The sequence below is a fragment of the Stigmatopora nigra genome, chromosome 17 (genome assembly GCF_051989575.1).
Source record: "Stigmatopora nigra isolate UIUO_SnigA chromosome 17, RoL_Snig_1.1, whole genome shotgun sequence".
NCBI classification, from domain to species: Eukaryota; Metazoa; Chordata; class Actinopteri; order Syngnathiformes; family Syngnathidae; genus Stigmatopora; species Stigmatopora nigra.
The window spans coordinates 8639345-8662367 of NC_135524.1; the positions used below are offsets into that span (position 1 = coordinate 8639345).

Here is a 23023-nt window from a genome sequence, read left to right on the forward strand (position 1 = left end):
AGCTGCAGAAGTAGGCGGGGCCAGTGACACACATCCAGATGCTTAAAGAGACAGTGCGGGAATATATTTCGACGCACCGAAGTACTCATTAATATATTATATTAATCTGGAATTAATCCCCATTATACATAATCATTGGGTACCTCCGCACAAAATATGACGTTATTATCCCATAAGAACGTTATTTGCGTTTTATTTCCAAAGATACAGTTAATGTCATTTCACTATAAGAGTGACTTAATTGGTTCATCCAAATAAACGGTGGCCAAATCCGGTCTTCGAGAGCCCTTATCCCAGTCTGATTTCCATATCTCCCACCTTTACCACACCTGAATCAAATGATCAACTCATCAGTAAGCCATCCAGAAGCTTCATACTGATCCCGATTATTTGATTCAGGTCTGTTGGTGAAGGGAGACATGGTAAACGGACTGGATATGGCCTCTCGAGGACCAGATTTGGCCACCCCTGATCTAAATGAATGAGCCTCTGTAAACGAGTTGAAACAGTGTACAAATTTAATATTTTCTTTAATTAATTCTGCCATCTACTGGACAGATGTAGTCATTGCAGCAATCTTTAGGATGTGATTCTAAACTTGTTAGTGATGCTGTATAGGGCGGCCTGGTGACTCGAGTGGTTAGCGCGTCGGCCTCACAGTGAAATAGGTGGGTTCAAATCCAGGTTGGTCCACCTGTGTGGAGTTTGTACGTTCTCCCTGGGCCTGCGTGGGTTTTCTCTGGGTACTCTGGTTTCCTCCCACATTCCACAAACATGTATTGGAGTCTGATTAAACACTCTAAATTGCTCCTTGGTATGAATGAGAGCATGAAAGGTTGTTTGTTTATTTGCCTTGCAATTGGCTGGCCACCAATTCAGGAAGTCAGCTGGGCCTATGCTCCAGCACTCCCTCTGATCCTAGTGAAGATAAAGCAGTTCTGAAAATGAGATGAACTGAGGCTGTACAAATTTCGGTATGAAATCCTGGCTGGAAGTTGTTTATCTCAACATTCATTCATTTCTTTTCCATTCTCGCTTATTCTGACATACGTCGCGGAGTGCCAGAAAACTTGTGGGCAGCCATTTCAAGGTTACTTTTTTTATTTTTTATTTTTTTTAGGTCCATTCAGTAACTCAAAAACTGGCAAATGGCATATGAAATTGTACCTTCAGAAATAAGGTGATGTTTTAACTGCAAAGCACCATACTTTTTCCACCCATCATAAAATGAAAAGGCACAAAGTTAAAACATGATCTTTATTAACCTGAAAACACAACCTCTGTAATGCATCTACAATCATCAGAATTTAATAATGAATTTCTTAATTCTTTTTTTTTTATATATATATATAGATTATACATTTTTAAATTCCGGTTCCTATGTAGGGACCGCACAGTACGCCTCATATTGGATCACAGTTTTACAGTTGTTGCCTAACACAGAGGATCATAAAGACCTATAGAGGCAATTAAAACAAAAACAACATTTCTATTCCAAGGATGTCCTTAATGAATAAACCACTACTGATTGGTTGACCTACAGTAAATAATAAGTATCAGAGTCCTGTGTCTAATTGTGCAAACATTACAATAAAAACAGTGATTTCCCCAAGTCGTAGAACCATCTTAAACTTAAGAGTATTTATACATTAGAATCTATAATTACAAATTGCAAAGCCTACATACAGCTGCAAGGCATGCATGATGTTTGTACACGAAATGCAAGCTAAGCCCAAATGTTAAATTGCCTCAACAAGTTAAAACTAGCATGAAGGATGCGAGGAGAACACCTCATGCAAGGATGGAGGAACATGGGTATAGAACACCTCAATATAGATGTTGGAAAGTCTGTAAAATAGTTTTTTTTATGCATCTTATATTTGGTATGTTCTCTTATAATGTAACTCAGTTAATTGCACATTCTGAGCCCGAAAAAATGTTTGATTTTTATCTGAAATCAGAGAACAAAGCAATCTTACATAAAGTTTAAAGCAGAAGTGTCCAAACTACGGACCACTGTGCAGTTTGTATTTAAGTTTTAACACGACATGGATTGAGTCACTTATACAGCACCTCTCCAGAAGCCTATGGGGTCAAACCCTGACATGTTTAAGTAATTTTGGAGAAAATAATTCAGCAATGTACATACATTAAATTGTAAAAATTTAGAATGTTTATACATTTGAATTATTTAGTTTGCTTATACCCCATTCACTCAATTTGATAGCTATATACATCCATTTCAACTTAGGTTTTGGTATGGGGTCATGTCTCACTGACTCTGACAGCGATAAAATGTCCAATCTAATTTGACTGGGGGTGGCAGCAATTGAACACAGATGAGAAATTTAAAAAAAAAATCCAGATTCCAAACAAAAAATGTTAAATAAAAGTGTTAGCCTTGCATCCTTTGATTATTATTTGTTTAAAGCAGTCCTCATGAAAAAATTAAGAGGAACATTCCTAACCTTAAGTACCACTTTTCTATGTTTTTTTTTTCAAATGTCCTTTAGTAAGATTTAATTTCATGGATACATACAGTCATGAGCGCAGAATCATGTGCTTGGTCCTTCAAAACAAGATTTAGGAAAGCCAACCTGGGGAGAAAAATAAGATCAGGACAATTAAATGAAAATCTTCATTTGTATGGTTTACAAAAATGCAACAGGGTGATAATGGTGGCACACAGTTGGCATTCAGTGTGAGCAATGCAACATTACAATCCAAATTATAGCACAAAAAAAGCAATTAAAATCATTTTGACAGTGGAAAAAATGATCTTGCTTAATTTGCCAATGTTGAGTGATTTATTAACGTGACGGACGACAAGATATACTCACTCGGGTGAAAGAGGAGCCAGTGGCAGGCATTGAAAGAAGAAAAACACTGACGTTAAGGGACACAAACACACCCAGGCTTCTAATTACCACTAAAATGCTTTCAGCAACAATATTATTGGGGTTAAACTCAAACATGTTCACGACAAGTAATAATTAATAGTAAAATAATATCAAAAAGCTAAACATTCCTAAGTGGATATCCATTCTACTTTGTGACAGTACCTTAAATGAAATAATGACAAAACACTTTGATTCAAAGGTTTAAGAGTATATATTTTTTCTTGACATAAAAAAAAAGCAGTTTGTAGTTTTCATTTGAAATTATTTCTAATATTAGTTGGTCCTTAATATTGTCCTTTGAATCAAACACCATCAAGATGGTAATGAACTATCTTGAGCTACTTGGTCACTAAAGCAAAACACCAATAATTAAATTAATGGATGTTAAAAAAAAACAGACAAAAGGATTTTTTTCCCATAACTGGTTAGAAGAAAGACCGGTCTATTTTCTGCACAAGAAATTCTGGGTAGGTTGGGGGGTGGGGTTGTGTCACACCTCAGATGTCATAGCAGAACAAAACTGCGGTGGAATCATCCAAAGATTAAAAAGAGGAACGAAAAAATACCTTAGTATCACATTGAGGTAGCTGTGATCTTTCCAGTGCAGAAAAAATGACTTTCAAATCATAGCAGTAATGAAAATAATGCATAATAACTTCTAGTCTTACACTTGGGGCTCAACGGATACCCAAATTAGAAATGAGCAACCACATACAGGTCATGCTTGGTCACAAGACATGCATTTTTTTTTTTTTTTTTTTAATGGAACATTGCCTCTATCAAAACCCAATCCAATCGGCGCATTTCAACATTCACCCCCAAACCTCTCCCTCGTTCTTTTGCCACACGATGTTTGTCCTCTGGAAAAAAAAAAAAGTTTACGCTGAAGACACAATGGTAAACATAAGAAAACTCAAGGCGTTACGTCTAAGCCACGCTGGTCCAACAAATATATAGAGCCATAAAAAAAATTGCATAAAATAGTGTTCAATCTCTGTACAGACTCACAATTTTCATGATTCTCCAACTATCTTTGAGGGAAGTTACGCAAAATAATAATTACCATACTGTAGTGACACTGGACTGGTGACGCACTTACAAAAATGAATGATCTAAATCTTAAAAAGGCAGGGGATTAAATCTAAAAATTAAAGAAGAAATGACAATAGTCAAATAACCTAGTCCAGGTTTAAATGATTGATGTTCAGCTAAAGGGGCCAACACAAAACAGGTGTCTTTTAAAGTGAATTTAGATTTTGAAGTGTTAAAACACTTCGTCGTGTTTCAGGTGCGCCTCCTCTTTCTCACACGCTCACTAATTCAAAAACAACACACACAAACTACGCACGTGGAGGTGGGCTGAGAGGGATGAAGGGGAGCGAAAGGAGGGCACGGGGGAGTGATGGCTGTGATGGAAAAGTCGAGGTTGTGCTCAAATAAGTCAGCAACATAACATGTCAGCCATGTTAGTGTCGGTGCTGTAGATCCAGAGGACTAGGGGAAGGGTGAGGGCCACAAAGGGCCAGGAGATTCCCTCCATGCATGCACCCAGGCAGCAGCCTTCTGAGCTGGCGGGCTTCTCCAGCTCTTTACCCGGCTCCAGGTAGTTCCTAGCAGCAAATTTTAGAACCTCGTCCAATAAAATGACTGGCAGTGAGATCTTGAGCACCACCAACCACTGGGTCAGATTTAGAGGTGTGATCTGGAAGATGATCTGGCAGGAGAACAGAACAATAAAATGTGAGCAGATACATTAAGTCCAGAGTCCCCCAAGACTTATTTCCAATGTGCTTTTAATGCACAGTCAATATAGGCTGTCGAAGGCAAAAAAGAAAAATGGCTTTTAAAAACGACCGAGAGTTGGATCTTTTACTGGGTCGGCTCGGTGTTGTCCTGCACATCAATTGCTCACTTTGGCTGTTTTAGTGCTTTTGCTTTCATGCTCCTTGGTAGTTGCTCAATTGCTTAACATGCTAAAAAGCTATATATTTCTTACCTTTTTCTTCATTTAATGAACATTGGTCTGGAACTAGCATTCCTCACATCAGCACCCCTATTCTTTGTGGTATTCAGGTAGTGTATTTGCATATTAAAATTTAGTTTCGAATTTAAATTTTTAATGTTATTGTTGACAAATATTTGACGATATTTATTGCGATCATTGCCCCGCAGCCCCAAGGTACACCCTTTAAAAGGACACTTTTTTACCGGAAGAGGCTCCACATAGAGGATGAGGAAGTGTAGGGACATCGAAAGACAGATTGCTCCCAGCAGCCACACGTTCTCCCAAGGCGGCATACGCAGCAAAGACTGGTTTTCCGACACGCTGAAATGGAAAATAATGCATTGTCTCAAAACGATGACATCATTTTGATAGCGATACTGGTCGTGATGTCTAAACCAACCTATTGAGGGCATTGCACATCTCAATGGTGACCAACACAGACAAGGCCATTGTCATTGGGTAAGGAGACTCAAAAATCTTACAGTCTATATTCTGGAAGTGTGGGTTATCTGCACCACACTGCAGGAAGTGGCTCTGTGAACAACCCAAATACAATAAATGTTTAGATCCTGTTGATGGAACGGAGTCAAATATTACAACTTTTGAGTAAAAAAAAAATTGACAAGCTTTTAGTTTATACCAGCTGGTAAAATGTGATCCTTGGTCCATCTTCAGCGGCAACGAACCACCAGGCAGCAGCACCTACTGTGGCAGCGCCTACATAACCTGGTGACACAAACCAACACATACATCATTGTGTACACCTGTACAGACATGACACATACTCTGATAAAAGTCATGAAAGTACAGGCAAAACAACGAAAAAGTAAGTTGATCCACATGGACAACATTATGGCGTAAGTAAATTACAGATAATTAGACAGACATGGATTGGGTTGTTTGTTTTAAGATGCACACCACTCCACATACATTGTGGTAGACTTACATCCAATTGCTAGGTACCGGAAGAAAAGCCACCCAGAGATGAGAGGCTCACGAGCGTTGCGCGGAGGCTTGTTCATGATGTCCAAGTCGGGCGGATTGAAGCCCAAAGCGGTAGCCGGCAGACCGTCAGTCACCAGGTTGACCCAGAGCAGCTGGACTGGAATAAGAGCTTCAGGGAAGCCGAGGGCAGCTGTCAGGAAGATGCTACAAAACACCAAGGATCAAGTGAGAACAGGAAACATGAGAAGGCCGATGTAAAAAAAAAAAGCTCGCAACCTTACCAGACAACTTCGCCCACATTAGAGGATATCAGGTATCTGATGAATTGTTTCATGTTGTTGTAAATGGCTCTGCCTTCTTCAACAGCAGCCACAATAGTGGAAAAGTTGTCATCAGCGAGCACCATCTCAGAGGCCGTCTTCGCAACCGCAGTGCCAGAACCCATGGCAATGCCAATCTCTGCCTTCTTGAGAGCAGGGGCATCATTCACTCCATCGCCAGTCTGAAAAGGTCAGTGAGATGCGCAATTAACTGCAAGCTCCGATTGAAAGTGGTTTGAGGTCAGCTCATCTTTACCATAGCTGTTATCTCGTCATAGGATTGCAGATACTCGACAATCTTGGACTTGTGGGACGGCTCCACACGAGCAAAGCAGCGAGCCTTAATCACTGCCTCTCGTTGCACGGAGGGGCTCAAATCATCAAACTCTCGGCCAGTGTATGCCATGCTACCGACGTCGTCATCTTCTCCGAAAATACCGATGCGCCTGCAAATTGCAACGGCTGTACCTGAAATCCACGAGAACGGGACATGATTTAAATATGGTGGACTTCGAGGAAAAAGAATTGCATGAATCACATAAAGTTTGAGTGTCAGTGCTGATATGATTCAGAATTTCCTCTCATTTTTCACAAAAGCCTACTTAAGTAGAAACTAAACATTGGACAGAAATGGGCCATACCAAGACCTTGCTACATACCCTTGTTGTCTCCTGTGATCATAATTACTCTTATGCCTGCAAGACGACAGAGTCGAATGGAGGCTGCCACCTCTGCACGGGGAGGATCCAGCATCCCGACACAGCCCACGAATGTCAGATCAGTCTGAGATATGACAAAACGTAGATTGGTTTTAAGAGGCATACAAAAATCAGACCACCAAAAACAGCAAAGTCAAAAATGAAAAGATGCCCATACTTCATAGTCTACGAAGCGGGTGCAGTCTTCCAACACCAGATCCTCTTTGTTCATGGGTTCGTCTCGGGTGGCCAGAGCAAGACAGCGTAGGGTGTCCCGGCCAGTTCCATACTCTCTGATCACAGCCATGAGTTTATCCTTGATGCCGGGGGTCATGGGCACCTTGTTGCCACCTACACGAACGTGTGTGCACCTGTCAATCACTCCTTCTGGGGCACCCTGCATGGAGGAACAGAATTAGAAGGGGTTTAAAAGTAAGAATGAATACAAAACAATGAGACCACTCTTCTTCAAGCAATTCAAACGACCACGAGCCTCACTCGGTATATTATATGGTCTTGACTGCAGCTGGGCAGTAAGCAATAGTCTGTCTTACCTTGACAAACATCTTGCCTGCAGATGATCGAATTTTGTTGGGGGTGCAGTACACAGACATGGACTTTCTGTCTCTAGAGAATTCTAAAGTGAATTCTTTCTTCATGAGCTGCTTGATAACCTACATGATCATAAAAGCAACCACAAAAAAATAGTGTATTCATTTAACTATACCACTTAGTCATGTGTCTTTCGAATAGAAGAATTAAATGTTACATACAGAGTTGCAGGCATTTGCCCTCTCAATCTTGGAAAGGCCTTTTACATCCGTGTCAAACACATTCATCTTCTCCACCAGGCATGTTAAAGCTGTCTCTGTAGCCTCACCAACTTTCTCATACACCCCTTTAGTCTGAAAGTTGCAAAGAAAAATGACAACACCAGCTCCCATCACATTAAAGAACATTAGGTTACATATACAAACCCACCTCATTGTAGTCCAAAGAGGAATCATTACAGAGAGCACAGATAGAGGCAAGCTCCACTAAAGCATCATATTGGGAACATTTTACTTGCTTGCCATCATGGTACCTAAATTAACCAGATAGGAAAGGGAGCAATATGTTAACATATTGATTTAAGAGGGTAACATATTTTGATATGCCCAATACTCACACTTGTCCATCTGGAGCATATGTAGAGCCAGTAACACTGAATTCCTTTAAGGAGCAATAATGACTATCTGCTGTGTCAATGATAAACATCTGGAAAACAAAAACATTGCAACACAATTATTAGCATTTCAGAAAACAGACATTTGAATATCTCTGTTATCAGGCTTATGGATATTTCCACAAAATGTCAGTAGCCTACTTGCCCTCACACATTTTCAAGACACAAAATAGTGAGTAGTACACATACTCAAGACTGAGCAAGGTAGTAGTTAAAGAAACACAAACCTAGCGAGACCGAGTGACTGAATGGAATATACAATTACTACAAATGCTTAGAATCACTACTAACATTAAGTCGAGCACATTTCTCCACAATTACGGAAATGAATGCACAGTACCAACACAAGTGCTACCCTGAGAAAAACATGATTAAATGAGTTTACCAACTAAGGCTTTGCCCTAGTTTAAAGTTGCCTCTTACCCTGCATACAGACATCTGGTTGGTTGTCAATGTCCCAGTCTTATCGGAGCAGATGACTGATGTGCAACCAAGAGTCTCCACTGAGGGTAAACTGCGGACAATGGCGTTCTTCTTGGCCATGCGACGTGTTCCTAAAGCCAGACAAGTGGTGATGACTGCAGGCAGACCTGAAGAGGAATTATATAGATGGATTTGTTAATTTTACAAAAATACAGCAGTAATAATAGACATCATATAAAACAAGCCTGTGCACGTGATTGCATTGGGAGTGACGTGAAAATCATTCACTTAAGATTCTTTCCTTGTGGAAAGTCTGTGGTGTGAGGCAATATATTGAGATCTCATTGACTGCAAAATAAATGAAACTGGTCATAGCATGATTTACTTTCATCGTGGATGTAATGGCAGCTTCTCCAATACACAGGTCCTACTGAATGAACAAAAACCTGATTATAATAATGTTTGTTTAAATTCCTATTTATTATGCAACTTGTTGTAAATATAAGCTATAGAATTTAATTTGTCGTATTTTGTGCTCGTGTTAAGCGGTGGGGATTTTTAAAATTGTGACTTGGCTAAAAAGAATGTTGAAAAAAATATCTATTTTAGCATTTTTTTGCTTATGTTGTGGGTTCAGATTTTTTTTCCCCATTGAGAAACACATTACTTCGGCTCTGAAAATTTTTAGAAAAATACAACTTGGCAATGTTGTACCTTCAGGAATTGCTGCCACTGCTAGAGCCACAGCAATCTTGAAATAGTATACAGCCCCACGGATCCATGAGCCACCATGGACAGGATCATTGAAATGTCCAATGTTGATGATCCAAACAGCAATGCAGATCAGTGTAATGACCTGGAGAAATAAAAAGTATTCATAAAATTACTTGCTTCATACACAATATAATGAAATGAAAGTGGTCAACCACTGAACATGAATGCAGTACTTTAGATAGCTGTTGTCCAAATTCATCCAATTTTTGCTGCAATGGTGTGCGTTCTTGCTCCGTTGCAGCCATTTCGTCCCGGATTTTACCAATCTCAGTGTTTCCGCCTGTAGCCACAACCACTCCAACAGCCTTACCAGCTGCAATATTAGTGCCCTAAGAGAGAAGAAAAAGCAATAACTATTAACTACAAATATAAAAGAGCGATTTAAACAAAGCATAGAAAAAGAAATCAGAAATACTTTATTTAAGTTGAGCAGCACCATAAGGTTGCCCAAAAAATTTAAAAATATTTTACATAAACTCAGTTACCAAATGCCATAAATTGAGCGATCATGTTGCCCTCATTGACTTTCCAAGAGAGGTCCAATCCATTTTGACTGGGATCGATAGCAGCAATTTTTCGATCAAAAGCAGCTAATGGATTAATATCTAATAATGTAAACAATAAGAAACCCGATCTTTTCTATTTTTTTTTTTTGCCGATTCCGGATCCTTTTAAAATGACCAATTTTGCCTCTCTGCAATGCTGGTACTGTGTGACATCAGTAACAGTCGAGTAGTTTTCTTTATTTTTATCCCATGACTTTGGTTTTGCCAAATATTACTCAATATTCAACAACAGATGTTTTATGACATTAACAGCGCCGTGTCCATGTGGCAGCTCCACTGGACTATATGAGATGATAGCTCACGTACAGAAAAGAGCATGTTCTTCTTATCCTGGTTGACTGCACGAGGGTCTGGCACTGGGTCAGTGTGTTTGATAACAGACACAGACTCTCCTGCAAAGAGGGAACGGCAAGAAAAGCATTAGTGAGAGGTCAGAAGCAGATCTTGCCGTGCTTTGTTGACATAATGGCTGCGCTGCAGTGTGTGGAAAATCTCTGCTGTCTAAGCATGCATGAGAACCATCATCTGGCACCTTTTGCAGGGGAGGCATGATAGCTGGGACAGTATCTGATGATTTTGCTGTACTGCGTGGGGCGGTTTGTGTGTGTAAAATCAACTCATGTTCTGATAGGGTGCGACAGGCAGTGTCTGAAAGTTACGTGGCCATGAATGGAGAAAAGAGGAGCAGTGGGGGGGAAAAAAAAGTTGAAGCACTAAAAATACCCTGTGCACTACACAACCAATTAGGGTAGTAGTAGTAAAGAGATGTGGCCTTGATTCGCATTAAACTTCTCAAACATTCGGCATCCATCCTTTTACACTACTTTGAATCCCCCCCACACCCCCCCTGTAGCCTTACTTTCTTTCCCATCTCTAAGTGATTCCAAATCCATGGCAACTGGATGGCTTTTAGTTCCATGAAAACTTTTTCAGCAGTGTTTAAATTGAAAGGGGGAGACTCTTAATAAGATCTTTAATACCTAGTAGCTATAGCGTATTTACATTTGTGAGAAAATCAGTAGCCACTTTGCTTTACCTGTTAGAATTGACTGATCAACTCTTAATGTAGTTGACTTGATGCTGGTCAGCCTAATGTCTGCAGGTACTTTATCACCAACTATGGAAAAAAGAACAAAAATGCACAGAAAATATTTAGCATCACGACATGGATGGGTATTTTCACTATCAACTGGGCGCAGGCTACAGATAGGACAGCATGTGCGGCAATTTTTTCCCTCAGGCCTGTCTACTTACGGCATTCTGCCTATCTGTCAACACGACAAGACAAACTAAGAAACCTAAAAATATAAATCTAAGAAAAACGGAGAACAAATAGTGCTTATTCCCGTGTTTGTGTGTCAGGCTTCTGGGAAGTATAACAGTTCACCAATTTGGGGGGATTCCCCTCAGACAAGAAAATCAATGACTGTGGATCTTGGCTATCCACAGAGGCATTTAAAATTAGATGTGATACCAATGTGTTACTGGTTATAATTATTTTTTGCATACTGGAGAACAACTCAAACCTGACAGCGTTTATTGAATGCTTGAGAATCTTGTTTGAGTGAAACCATTACTCTCTCATTCCTTTGAGGTAGAGCCGGGCGATGTGAAAAAAATTCTTATTCACGATAAAAATACAAAAATCAGTCAATATCGATAATTATCACGATAACTGCATCAAAATATACTAAACATTTACAAGGTACCACATAAGGACAATGAAAAATGCTACATTTTAAAACAAATAAAATATGTTGTTGTTTGATCCCAAGGACAAAAATTGTCTCTTAAGTGCCCAGAGGAGAGGGGGATGTAAGTGGAATTGGGCTTGACGATTCTGGCAAAACACATCCAAAAATGGAAAAACTATTTTCATCAGTTGCAAATGTTCAACTGGAATGACAGGATAGGACTAATTTTGTTAGCAGACAAGCCAACATTCTCACAGGCAAAGACAGGGAGGACTAAGAGATGAGTTTTCTCTCATCTCATCTTCTGAACCGCTTTATCCTCACTAGGGTCGCAGGGGACACCCTGAATTGGTGGCCAGCCAATCGCAGGACACAAGACAAACAACCATTGACGTTCACACTACCTAGGGGCAATTTAGAGCATCCAATCAGCCTACCATTGCATTCCTTTGAATGTGGGAGGAAACCAGAGTACCTGGAGAAACCCCACACAGTCCCAGGAAGAAGATGCAAACTCCACACCTGGATTTGAACCCAGGTCTCCCAATGTGAGGCTGATGCACCAATTACTCAGCCGCCGGGCTGAGATGAGTTGTGTTCCCCAATTAATCTATGAATATAAAAGTCAAGCAATAATGCTTAAGTAGCACCACCGTAAAATAACAAATCAGTTTTTGTAAGTGAAAGCTTCTTGAGTAGACAGACAGTAGTATCGGCCTTGCCAAATATGGTCAGCTATCCACTGAACTGAAAGCTATCGGAACCACCTGACAACCTGCCTACCATCAACCTACTTTGGAGATCATACGTGGAGAGACAGATAGAAAAACAAACCATTGTTCATCCATCAACCATCATTCAATGCATTGCAGATTTGTCTGAAGACAAAGCATGCATTGAATGATGGCATTTTTAAGCCATTTGTTCTACTGATAATTGACCTTTCCAGGTTCTTAAAGCTACCTGTCCCAACGTTTTGGCGAGTAGATTTACTGACAAATTGAAAAATTTTACATTCAATTTTCTTTCTCTCAGAAGCATATATTTTATCCGTTTAACATTTGATCGGTCATCTGTCGTATTTTTAATAACAATATTGAAATTTGGGACTTCCACATCACTACATTCAGTTTTGACTCACAATTTTGAATTGTTTACTATTGCAAAGAGAAAATTCAGCTTTTCTTTTTGTAATGTTACCTGCCACCTCCACAATGTCTCCAGGTACAATATCCCTGGCCTTGATTCGCTGGACACTCTTCCGATCCTGGCGGTACACCTTTCCCATCTCTGGCTCATATTCCTTAAGTGCTTCAATTGCATTTTCTGCATTTCGCTCCTGATGAGAGAAATGGAGGTTAACACAAACCCAAAAGAGCCTTGAAAACAAAATCAGAGACATCATCATATCATCAAGACATCAAAAACGCCGATATTGAAGACCATAGCTTTTACAGTCAGCCCAAACACAACGGTGAACATTAAATAAAAATTACCAATGCAGTGTAGTTTTTTTTAATACCTTTTAATCCACATACCAACAGTTCCAAGACGACTGTCAGAGAATGGGTCCTCCCCAATGAATAATTCATACTTTTTTAGACTAGTCTATGGAGTAGGAATCACTTAAGTAAAATATGAATTGGCTTCACAATGGCTGGTTGCATTATTTTCTTGTTAACTGTTTCAAATATTATAGGGAAATGAGTCATGTTTTGGAGGAACTGAAAAATTGAAGACTTGGTAGGGTCAGAACAAGTCACAACTTCATGCATAATAAACAGTCATTATCCTAGACCAGTTTTTCTTTTTAAACATAACAGTCATTATCTTGGACCCGTTTGTTTTTTTTAAACATAAAAAAACAGGAAGCCAAATAGTCAAGAATGGTTACTTCATTTATTTTGCTACCAATCATCTGGCAGTATTCCTGACATCTGCTCATAAATAAGATATTTGTTGATTTGGTATTTACCTGCCAGACTCCAACAACAGCATTGGCTATGAGAATAAGCAGGATCACAAAAGGCTCCACAAAAGCTGTTATTGTTTCTTCCCCCTCTTCAAACCAGGCCAACACCTGTAAAGAAGAATACATTAGTAGTACATGCAACTAGGTGTATAAAAAGTAAAAATGATCTACCATAATGTCTTCAGGTCTGGCTGATGTCTGGATTACTAAATGTAGTTAGTGTTTATTATATGATGTAGATGTTGACAGTTTAATTTTTGGAGCTGAAAAATGCATTTATGTGAAAAAACTAATGAAGTTGTCATTTGAGGATTCCCTTACACATTTCATTTGATTTCGAAAGTTCAATATTTTTGGTATAAAGTGTGCACACCTAATGACCAAGGGCAAAGTCCCTGGGCCCCATTTCTTCACTAGAGAACATCTCTTCCCACTAATCTGTTTATATGCATTATTTAAAATTTGTGAAAACAGTGCGGGGAAAAAAAAGGTCTAGAGTTTCTTGAATGCTTAAAAACACCTAGTGTTTTAATTAATCATAGAATAAGCATTAACTCAGTGGTTTGCATGCCAGTTTTGATGCCTGAAAAAAAATAAACTTTTAAAAAGAAATACTGATTCCTTGTCATACTGCCGTAGCTAAGAAACCAAAATGCATTTAAATGCCCATTGTCATAACAGGATGTTACTAGGATGCCATCATTTCTTTAATGAGTAATGTTCCTACTCTAATTTAAAAATAGGAAATTAATCCATCTATTTCGTGTACAAAATAAAATGGGATTACATGACTTGACATAAAACATAAATGCCTCAAAATAACTACCAGTCTGAAATTCTTAAATATTTTGACCTTATCCACAAACATCATAAGGCATTAATAAATAAGTCATCTGCTATAAACTGGTAATTGCTTGTTTTCAACTTCGTGTTTTATTTTTAAGTATTTAAATGTATCAACCACTAAAGGCTTCAATGGTGGCTTTTATGTAAACAGGTTGTTCATTTAAATGACAAAGAGGGCTGTCACATTTTGATTAGAGAACATGAAAGACCTTCCACTCCGTACACAAGACCAAACCTTGACTTCTTCAGACATCATTCCAGAGAGACAACACAGGCTCAGAGACATTGTTTTGTTTGATTTACTCTGAATGCAAAAAAACCCTCATCTGGATCTTTTCAAACACAGTCCGCAGGACTTTAACCTAATTTACCTAGATTTATGTTTACTAAGTTTCTAGGCCATGACTTAAATGTATTTGACTGTTTCGGATGATCCACATAAATGCTATTTTTCTGCTGCTGTCAAAATAAATCAGGCGCCAACTAAAAGACCATGGCCAAAACAAGAGAATCAAATACATTTCTATATTTTCAGAGGTACCTCATTTCCTGAGTGCGTCTTATAAATCTGATGGCCCTTATATAGATCAATATTGGTTAATCATGGTATGACCATGCCTTTTGCATAGCTCCATCTAGTTGATGCATAACATAAACCCCGCCCCAACTACTACTACTTTTACTACTTTGAGCGCATTAGAGTGCGGTGTACGCACCGTAAATATCAAAACCATTTTAAAATAGGCCATCTATTGAAGGTGCACTTTATTCTGTGGTGTGCCTTATACTGCGTTCAATACGGTAATTAGTTTTAAAAGTTTTTTTTTCCACTTAGAGTTGAGGTCAAAGTTATCAGTCACCCGGGATTGGGGTTATTCCCAGTGATACAGAATTGAGCAAAGAAGTTAATTTGATCAAAGCTTCATCAGTACTTTTAAGAAGCATTTGACATACAACATACATTTTTTATATATGCATCCAAAAAATAAGGTGACGGTTGGTCAAAAATATTAGCACATTTGTTGATGTTCGCTTTCCAAATACACCTAATCAACCAATCAGCTTCCGTACCACAGCTGTGCAATCATTTGAATTGTTATGAATATTGTTAACTTTATAAAAGCAACATTGAACTACAAAGGACCCCCAAGAGGAACGTTGAAGTCATGAAAGGAACTACTTCAAAGACCCCCGACAAATGATACCATTGTGGACCTCAGAAAGGTGATAGTGGTGAACAATAGAGCCCAGACTTAAAACCTATTGAGAATCTCTGGTGGGTGGTTACACAGCAGCTCTTTACAATTATTATTTTTTTTACATAATTGATGTATTTAAAATAATCATCCAGTATGAATGGTCTAATTTTAATGTCTTTGGAATGTGGGGGGAAACCAGAGTACCCATAGAAAACCCACACAGGCCCAGAGAGAACATGCAAACTCCAAACAGGGGTACCGACCTGGGTTTGAACCCAGGTCCTCCACTGTGAAGCCGACATGCTGACCACTCAGCCGCCGGGCCGCCTTTGATAATTTCTATCCGAGATTTGAAATGGGGAGTTGCGGTGCAGCAATGCAATGGGAAAAAGATTGTGTTCATATCAACCTTTACAAAACGAGTCCCATCCAGTTCACGTAACCTCCTAATTTTACGACTATTCTCCCAACATTACTTCAATCTCCTAATATTATTCCCAATATGTTTTGTCTATGTCGCCAAAAGTCTCAGGTCATTAAACTGAACAACTTCTGGCTCCTGCAATGCAAAAAAATAAGCAAAAAATAAATAAAAAGAAAGATCATTTCAGCTGTCTTCTCTGCAGTGTAAAAATTCAACACGAAGACTACCTGGTCAAACAAGCTACATTGTGTGGCACTTCTCCTGATGTTGTGCCAAATCAAAAGGTGCAAAATAATTAAGAACAATACTTACAAAGGATATACAGGCAGCCAGTAGCAGGATCCTTACGAGGAGATCTTCAAACTGTTCCACCACTAGCGCCCAAAGGGATTTGCCTTTGCAGAACGAATAAGTCAACATTTTATTGTTGAAAATTATGAAAAAAAATACATGAAAATAAAAAACAATGGTGTACTCACCTTCCTCAGCTGGCAACTCTGAAGGGAACCCAGAAAAAAACTAGTTAATTTAAGATCACTCGCTATTACGCAACAACAGAATCCGGGCACGAAAAATTCATATTCGGTCCAGCGGTCGTTTCCATTATTCCATTACGCACGCCGTGACGTCATCACTCGTTTCGTAAACGTGCCGTCCGATAAAAGCAAGGGATATACAACGTTGCGTGACGAGGCAAGTGCTAATAATGAGCCAGTCCTTACCGTTAGGTCCATAACGCTCCCGTTGTTTCTTGATCTGCTCCGAGCTTAGGCCAGTGCTCTCATTCACGTTAAAGAAGGTGTAAACTTCTTCAACCGTCTTTGTGTGCGCGTTGTCCATCATGAACGGCCACTCGAGGACACCAGTTTGCCTTTAATCTGTTCTGACCTCGACCTTACAGGATCCTTCACTACAGTTTTTTAAATGTATACTTTTAAAATAAATACTCGTTGAAGAGGACTTTCAGCGTGGAGTTGATTGTAAATTGGGTTTAGCACAGCGCAACAGCAAGCAGGTGCCTGCTGCGAGTGGCCGAATAAGCGGCTACGGTGCTAAAGAATAGATAGCTATCGAAGCTAAGCTAACAAGTCAGATGTGGCTTGATTTCGCCGGTCGTATTGGCTGTGATAGCCTCCCCAGAAACCTTCGACGGAAAATTCATAGCACTGACGCCGTATATGACCGCCCGCTTACTGTTTAAGCGACGAAGCTCGAGATGAACCGACAGAGTCGGATGTTTTAAACGTGCGGTTATTTGTAGCCTAGTCCTGGCCTGATTTGCCAGTGTATTATTGCGGAATCACCGACGTTCACTTCGCAACCAATTGCATTAGTCCGGCGCAGCTTGCGTGTGGGTCTATGCGGTGTTCGCTGTCCGCATGTGGAACCATCTGATTGGTTACTCAAGCTAGAAATCTCTCTCTCCTTATAGGTTATTCAAACCGGAAATCCCTTTCGATGATTTTTAGTCAGATATCATATATATACAGTTAGAAAGATATTTGGTAAGTTCTATGAACCGAAGGAGACGGGCATCGTATGATCAGCCATTCTGCGTCAGACTTGTTCGATAAATGTAACATTGTAAATGGAGCGTGCACTAAAAACAGACGACTCATCTCATTTTCTGAACCGCTTTATCCGCGCTAGAGGTGCAGGGGTGCTGGAGCATATCTCAGCTGACCTCCGGCCAGAATCCAAGTTTTCAAATCATAATTTCTATTAAAAAATTATGTTGTGTTTTACTGCTTTTTACGTAACACTTCAACCCCAGGAAAAAATAAAATAAACAAATCACTATCCCATAGGAGCTGAACAAAAAAAAAAGAATAATATTTTTTTGTAGTCATTATAATAACAATGTGTATACCATAACTCTTGTTATGAAAATGTAAAACCTTTGTCTGTACACCATCACAAAATAAAGATTTTAATGATTGCATCAAGTACAGCATAATGAATATCACTAGTATTTATGTTTCCCTTGACAACCACTTATGGGATTTTGTTGATTGGTGTGGGACTTTACTCTGATTGCTTTACATTGTTGCAACAATTGAACAATCCTAAATTGTTCTCTGAGGCACTGTTGCTTTTAGACCTGTTGGTAACGACTCAAATTATGTTATGTCCAACTGCCTTTTCAATAAAAGCCATTCCAAAAATAAAGAACAACAGCTAGCATACACAAATGTAAATTGGACATCTGTGTTGTACTAAAAATAGATAACTGGATAGTAATTATATAGTATAAATGCTATAATTGTACCTAAAAAGTGGAAAAGGAATGAAAATAAGTTTGTTCATTTTTTGAACCGCTTATCATCACAAGGGTCATGGGGGTGCTGGAGCCTATCCCAGCCAACCGAGCAGGGGACACCATAAATAAATGGCCAGCCAATCAAGGGGCGCAAGGAAACGAACCACCTTTCACGCTCAGACTCATACACAGGGGCGTTTTTGAGATGTGGGACGAAATCAGAATACCCGGAGAAAACCCACACAAGGAGAACATTTAACTGCACACGGTGAGGTCCCCAGCCTTCATCAAGTATTTCCCTCAACCTTGTTTAAGGTCAGAGTTATCCCTTTGTTGCGGGGTTTCAAATGTGAAGGTTTCCTTTTTAATTTTAGTTTTACTTCCCTCCACAACATGTATTTTATACATTTATAATTCACTACAATTCATTTTGCTGTCAGTTTCTCTCTACCAGATTGGAGTCGAAGTAGAAACGCAACGCATTAAGAAATGTGAATCTACTTATGTTTTGTATCTCTGATCGTGACGTAACGCAGCAATTCCCACCGAACAATCTCGCGATGTTTACATTCAGGGTCGAACATGTGCCTGGTTGGCGGCGATAGCGTCATTTTAAATGAATAATAGTTCCTACATTATTTCCGATGAAATATGTTAGATTGTGAGTGCGGATAAAAACATTTTTCTTGCGTTGCTTGCTCAAAACTGGCTTCTAAATAGTTTAAATACGATAGCATGTGCGTCCAGTAGCGCCATACTGTTCATATTTGTTTTATGCTCCACTTCAATTGTCTGAATGGGACATGTTTAAAACCAGACTGTTGCTGAGGACTTTGGCTAGCAATAGACTGTTCATACCAATAAACGGTAAGATGTTCCTAACGGCTCATCTTCTGAACCGCTTTATTCTCACTAGGGTTGCGGGGGTGCTGGAGCCCATCCCAGCTGACTTCGGACAAGAGGCGGGGGACACCCTGAATTGGTGGCCAACCAATCGCAGGGCACAAAGAGACAAACAACTGTTCACGCGTACACTCACAGTTAGGGGCAATTTAGAGTGTCCAATCAACCTACCATGTGTATCCTCCTTACAGGTGGTCTTTTGAAATTCATTACCAATATGAGTGAACAAACCAAAAACGAACTGCCTGCCAATGTCTTGAAACGTTCCAGTGGGGACAGTGAGGTTATTCAAATCACCAAAAGAGCCAAATCAGAGGGAGACAACACTGAAGATGAAAAACGGTACCCCAAGAAGAAAGTCATCCTTCTTATGGCGTACTGTGGCAAAGGCTATTACGGAATGCAGGTACACAACAGCTAGTCTCCTTCGTGCAAACATCATTTCTCACACTATTTCTGTTTTCTTTTGAAAAGAGAAATCCTGGGAACACTCAATTCAGGACAATAGAAGATGAGCTCGTCACAGCTCTTATTAGAGCAGGCTGTATTCCTGAAAATCATGGTGATGAAATGAAAAAGATGTCTTTCCAAAGATGTGCCAGGACTGATAAGGTAAGACTGCCGTCTGAAACTATCCATTCCCTTCAACTACTATCATTTCTATATTTCTCGAAGCCGCTCCATTAAAATTGCCTTAAAATCGTTGAATTTTACAATTTCTCACATATAAGTGCCCTTTGATTCAGAATTTTCATCTCCATATTCATGGTTTTAATAGGGAGTACAAATGTGTTACTTTGAAGGGAGAATCTTAAGAAAAATCATCGCACATGGTATTTCTGAGATACCGTATGAATCAAAAGCATATTATTAGGGACAATATCACAAGGGGTCCTGGGTTCAAATCCAGGTCATGTCCATCTGTGTGAAGATTGCATGTTCTCCCCGGGCCTATGTGGGTTTCCTCTGGGTACTCTGGTTTCTTCCCACATTCCAAAAACATGCACGGTAGGCCACCCTAAATCGCCCCTAGGTATGAGTGTGAGAGTGAATGGTTGTCGCCTTGTGCCCTGCGATTGGCTGAGCACCAGTTCAGGGTGTCCCCTGTCTCTGGCCCGGAGTCAGCTGGGATTGGCTCCAGCAACCCCCGCAACCCAAATGAGGATGAAGTAGTTCAGAAAATGAGATGAGATGAATATCATAAGTGAGTAATTCATCCTGTAATGGTTGTTTTCTTAATGCAAAACAGAAAATAACCACAAATAGTAAATGTTAATTTGCCGATATCTAGTTTTACAAATGCGAGAAAATATGGTCGTAACCCAATCAATATTCATGTTTTATGGCACGTTTGAGAGAGAGAGAGTGAATAGCCAAGGAGAAACCGCAAACTCTTAAATAGGAGGCAGGAACCAAAAACTTCACAACTGCTAAATATTTCATTAGATTTGATATTTCAATTGATAGAGTGCTAATCTGTTAAAATTGATACATTTTGTTCAGGGTGTTTCAGCGGCAGGTCAAGTGGTTTCTCTCAAGCTGTGGCTGATTGAAGATATTGTTGAAAAGATCAATGAACACCTGCCACCTCAAATCAGAATCCTTGGTGAGGTTTTTCTCTTTTAATTATGTCAATGAAAAGTGAATGTTTGCACAAAAATGTGCCCTGTGATCGGCTGGCCACCGATTCAGGGTGTCCCTCGCCTCTGGTCCGGAGACACCTGGGATTGGCTCCAGCACCCCCCGTGGCCCTAATGAGGATAAAGCGGTTCAGAAAATGAGATGAAATGTAACCATCAGCTTTCTTAAAATAAATGATAACGTCACAAAAGTACAGGAGCCAGAAGGGGGTGAATGCCTAAAAAGAAATAGACTATCTAAACAAGTTCTTATTTGTTCTATCATGGAATACAAAATTGAAAATTGGTCATAAGTCTTGAAAAAAATGATTGTACTGTACAAGTTCAAACCGTAACACTCACCGTGACTCAGAAAAGGCACGTCAGCATCTTGGGCTCCATTTACATTGGATGTAATGAATGGTTAATATGTTACATTTACAACTCTCGACTCTACAAGCAAACCTGGTGATTGAAAATCGTAATGATTCATCATCTCAAATTAAAAATGAGATTTTTTTTACTAAGACTTTGTTTTGGTTCCTATGCTATTGAATTGGGTAGCATTGGGGTGTCATTTGTCACCTGGTGAAAGCCTTCTTGAGGAAAATATCCCCATTTAAACACACGTGTGGGGGGGGGTTATAACATGCACAAAGGGCTCATCTCATTTCTGATTGACCTTCACTATGTTATGACCCCGTTTGGTAATGCTGTTGAAAATTTTCATTTTTGCCTTGCCATTTTAACATACCATGACAATTCATTTCGAAACGCAGCGTCATGGTCTAAATATGTTGTGCATTTTGCACGTTGTCAAAACTTTCTATTATTTTGATCCACTGACAAAAATCGCATAAAATATAAGCAAAACAGTACTAAGTGAATTGGCATACATTCTCATGAACCGATACACCCCTAGATAAAGAGAAAGAGAGCATTATCAAGAGGTCGTGAAAGAAATGAAAATTGCATCCCAAGGCACTACAATTAATACTTCACCCTCACTGTCCCCTCGCAGGTCTGAAGCGAGTTACCCAAGGCTTCAACTCCAAAAACAACTGTGATGCTCGGACGTATTCTTACATGCTCCCAACAGTGGCTTTTTCTCATAAAGACTATAACGTCGCCGACAAAGCAAACTTTCGCGTTGTTCCAGAAACGCTACGGCGAGTCAATCTTCTATTTGCAAGATACAAGGGAACCCACAATTTCCACAACTTTACTTCCCAGAAGGCTCCAAAGGACCCCAGTGCCCGCCGATATATCACGGAAATGTCGTGCGGAGAGCCTTTTATCCTCAGTGATAATGAATTTGCTGTCATCAAGGTACGAGGCCAGAGCTTTATGATGCACCAAATACGCAAGATGATCGGTCTCGTGATCGCAGTCATTAAGGGATACGCGGAGGAGGTCGTTATGGATCGGAGCTGGAAAGAAGAAAAAGTGGACGTACCCAAAGCCCCAGGACTCGGCCTGATCCTGGAGAGTGTCCACTTCGACAGGTATAACAAACGCTTCGGAGGAGACGGCGTACATGAGTGTCTTGAATGGGATAGTGAAGAAGAAGCTATCAAGATGTTCAAGGAGGATCACATTTATCCCACCATTGTTGAGACTGAGTGTCAAGAAGGCTCTATGTGCAGTTGGATGGCCACGTTGCCTATTCACGACTTTCAAGGCACAGCGACTCAAACGCAGAGCATGAAGATGGAGAAACAGGTCTGGTCTCTTGGTTGGGAATGGTGGGGAATATTTTTTGGTGTTGTCATATGCTAACTGACATTGCCTCTTTTATTTCAGGAAGCGGAAGATATTGCTAACATCTCGGATTAAGAAGAGAAACCTGAAGACTTTCATGAAAAACATTTTCATACTTAGCATTTTTTTTTAATCTTGCTTATGTTTTTTTAAGTTTCTGGTTCCCTAAGTTTAATTACTGGGGTGTTTATGATCTCTGTTACACAAATTATATAGTTGCTGTACACGAATCAAAATAATAAAACTCCATAAAGTTATTCCACCAGATTAAAATGGTTGGACTACTGTGTATATACCAATCTCAGGCTTCCAAAAATGTGGGTTATTGAGAACTTGTATGTTGTGGATCAAGATAAAAAGCTTGAATGCTGTTACAGACTGATTTCTAATGGAATGCCTGTTTCCAGATTATTGTGTTCATTATAGTATATATTTGGGTTTGACATACCCTCCATTAATAACACGTCGGCCTCACTGCTCTGGGCTCCT

The 23023-nt window shown here is 39.7% G+C and overlaps 2 protein-coding genes across 2 annotated transcripts; one reads left to right on the forward strand and one right to left on the reverse strand.

Moving 5' to 3' along the window:
- Positions 1-1243: 1243 nt before the first annotated feature.
- atp2a2b (ATPase sarcoplasmic/endoplasmic reticulum Ca2+ transporting 2b) lies at positions 1244-17388 on the reverse strand. The gene is made up of 24 exons (XM_077737761.1): positions 16714-17388; positions 16471-16488; positions 16304-16386; positions 13526-13630; positions 12751-12889; positions 10893-10973; positions 10163-10248; positions 9464-9619; positions 9231-9372; positions 8517-8683; positions 8037-8125; positions 7850-7952; positions 7642-7773; positions 7423-7542; positions 7047-7265; positions 6830-6953; positions 6427-6638; positions 6132-6352; positions 5852-6054; positions 5546-5631; positions 5306-5439; positions 5109-5226; positions 2841-4614; positions 1244-2597 (listed from the first exon to the last, which is right to left on the reverse strand). Exons 1-23 carry the CDS (start codon positions 16832-16834, stop codon positions 4342-4344), a joined length of 3132 nt encoding a protein of 1043 aa, XP_077593887.1. The 5' UTR covers positions 16835-17388; the 3' UTR covers positions 1244-2597; positions 2841-4341.
- Positions 17389-18792: 1404 nt separating this feature from the next.
- On the forward strand, positions 18793-23008 carry pus1 (pseudouridine synthase 1). Its single transcript, XM_077737239.1, has 6 exons — positions 18793-19118; positions 19346-19560; positions 19629-19766; positions 20658-20760; positions 21795-22495; positions 22577-23008. Exons 1-6 carry the CDS (start codon positions 19055-19057, stop codon positions 22607-22609), a joined length of 1254 nt encoding a protein of 417 aa, XP_077593365.1. The 5' UTR covers positions 18793-19054; the 3' UTR covers positions 22610-23008.
- The last annotated feature ends 15 nt before the right edge of the window (positions 23009-23023 follow it).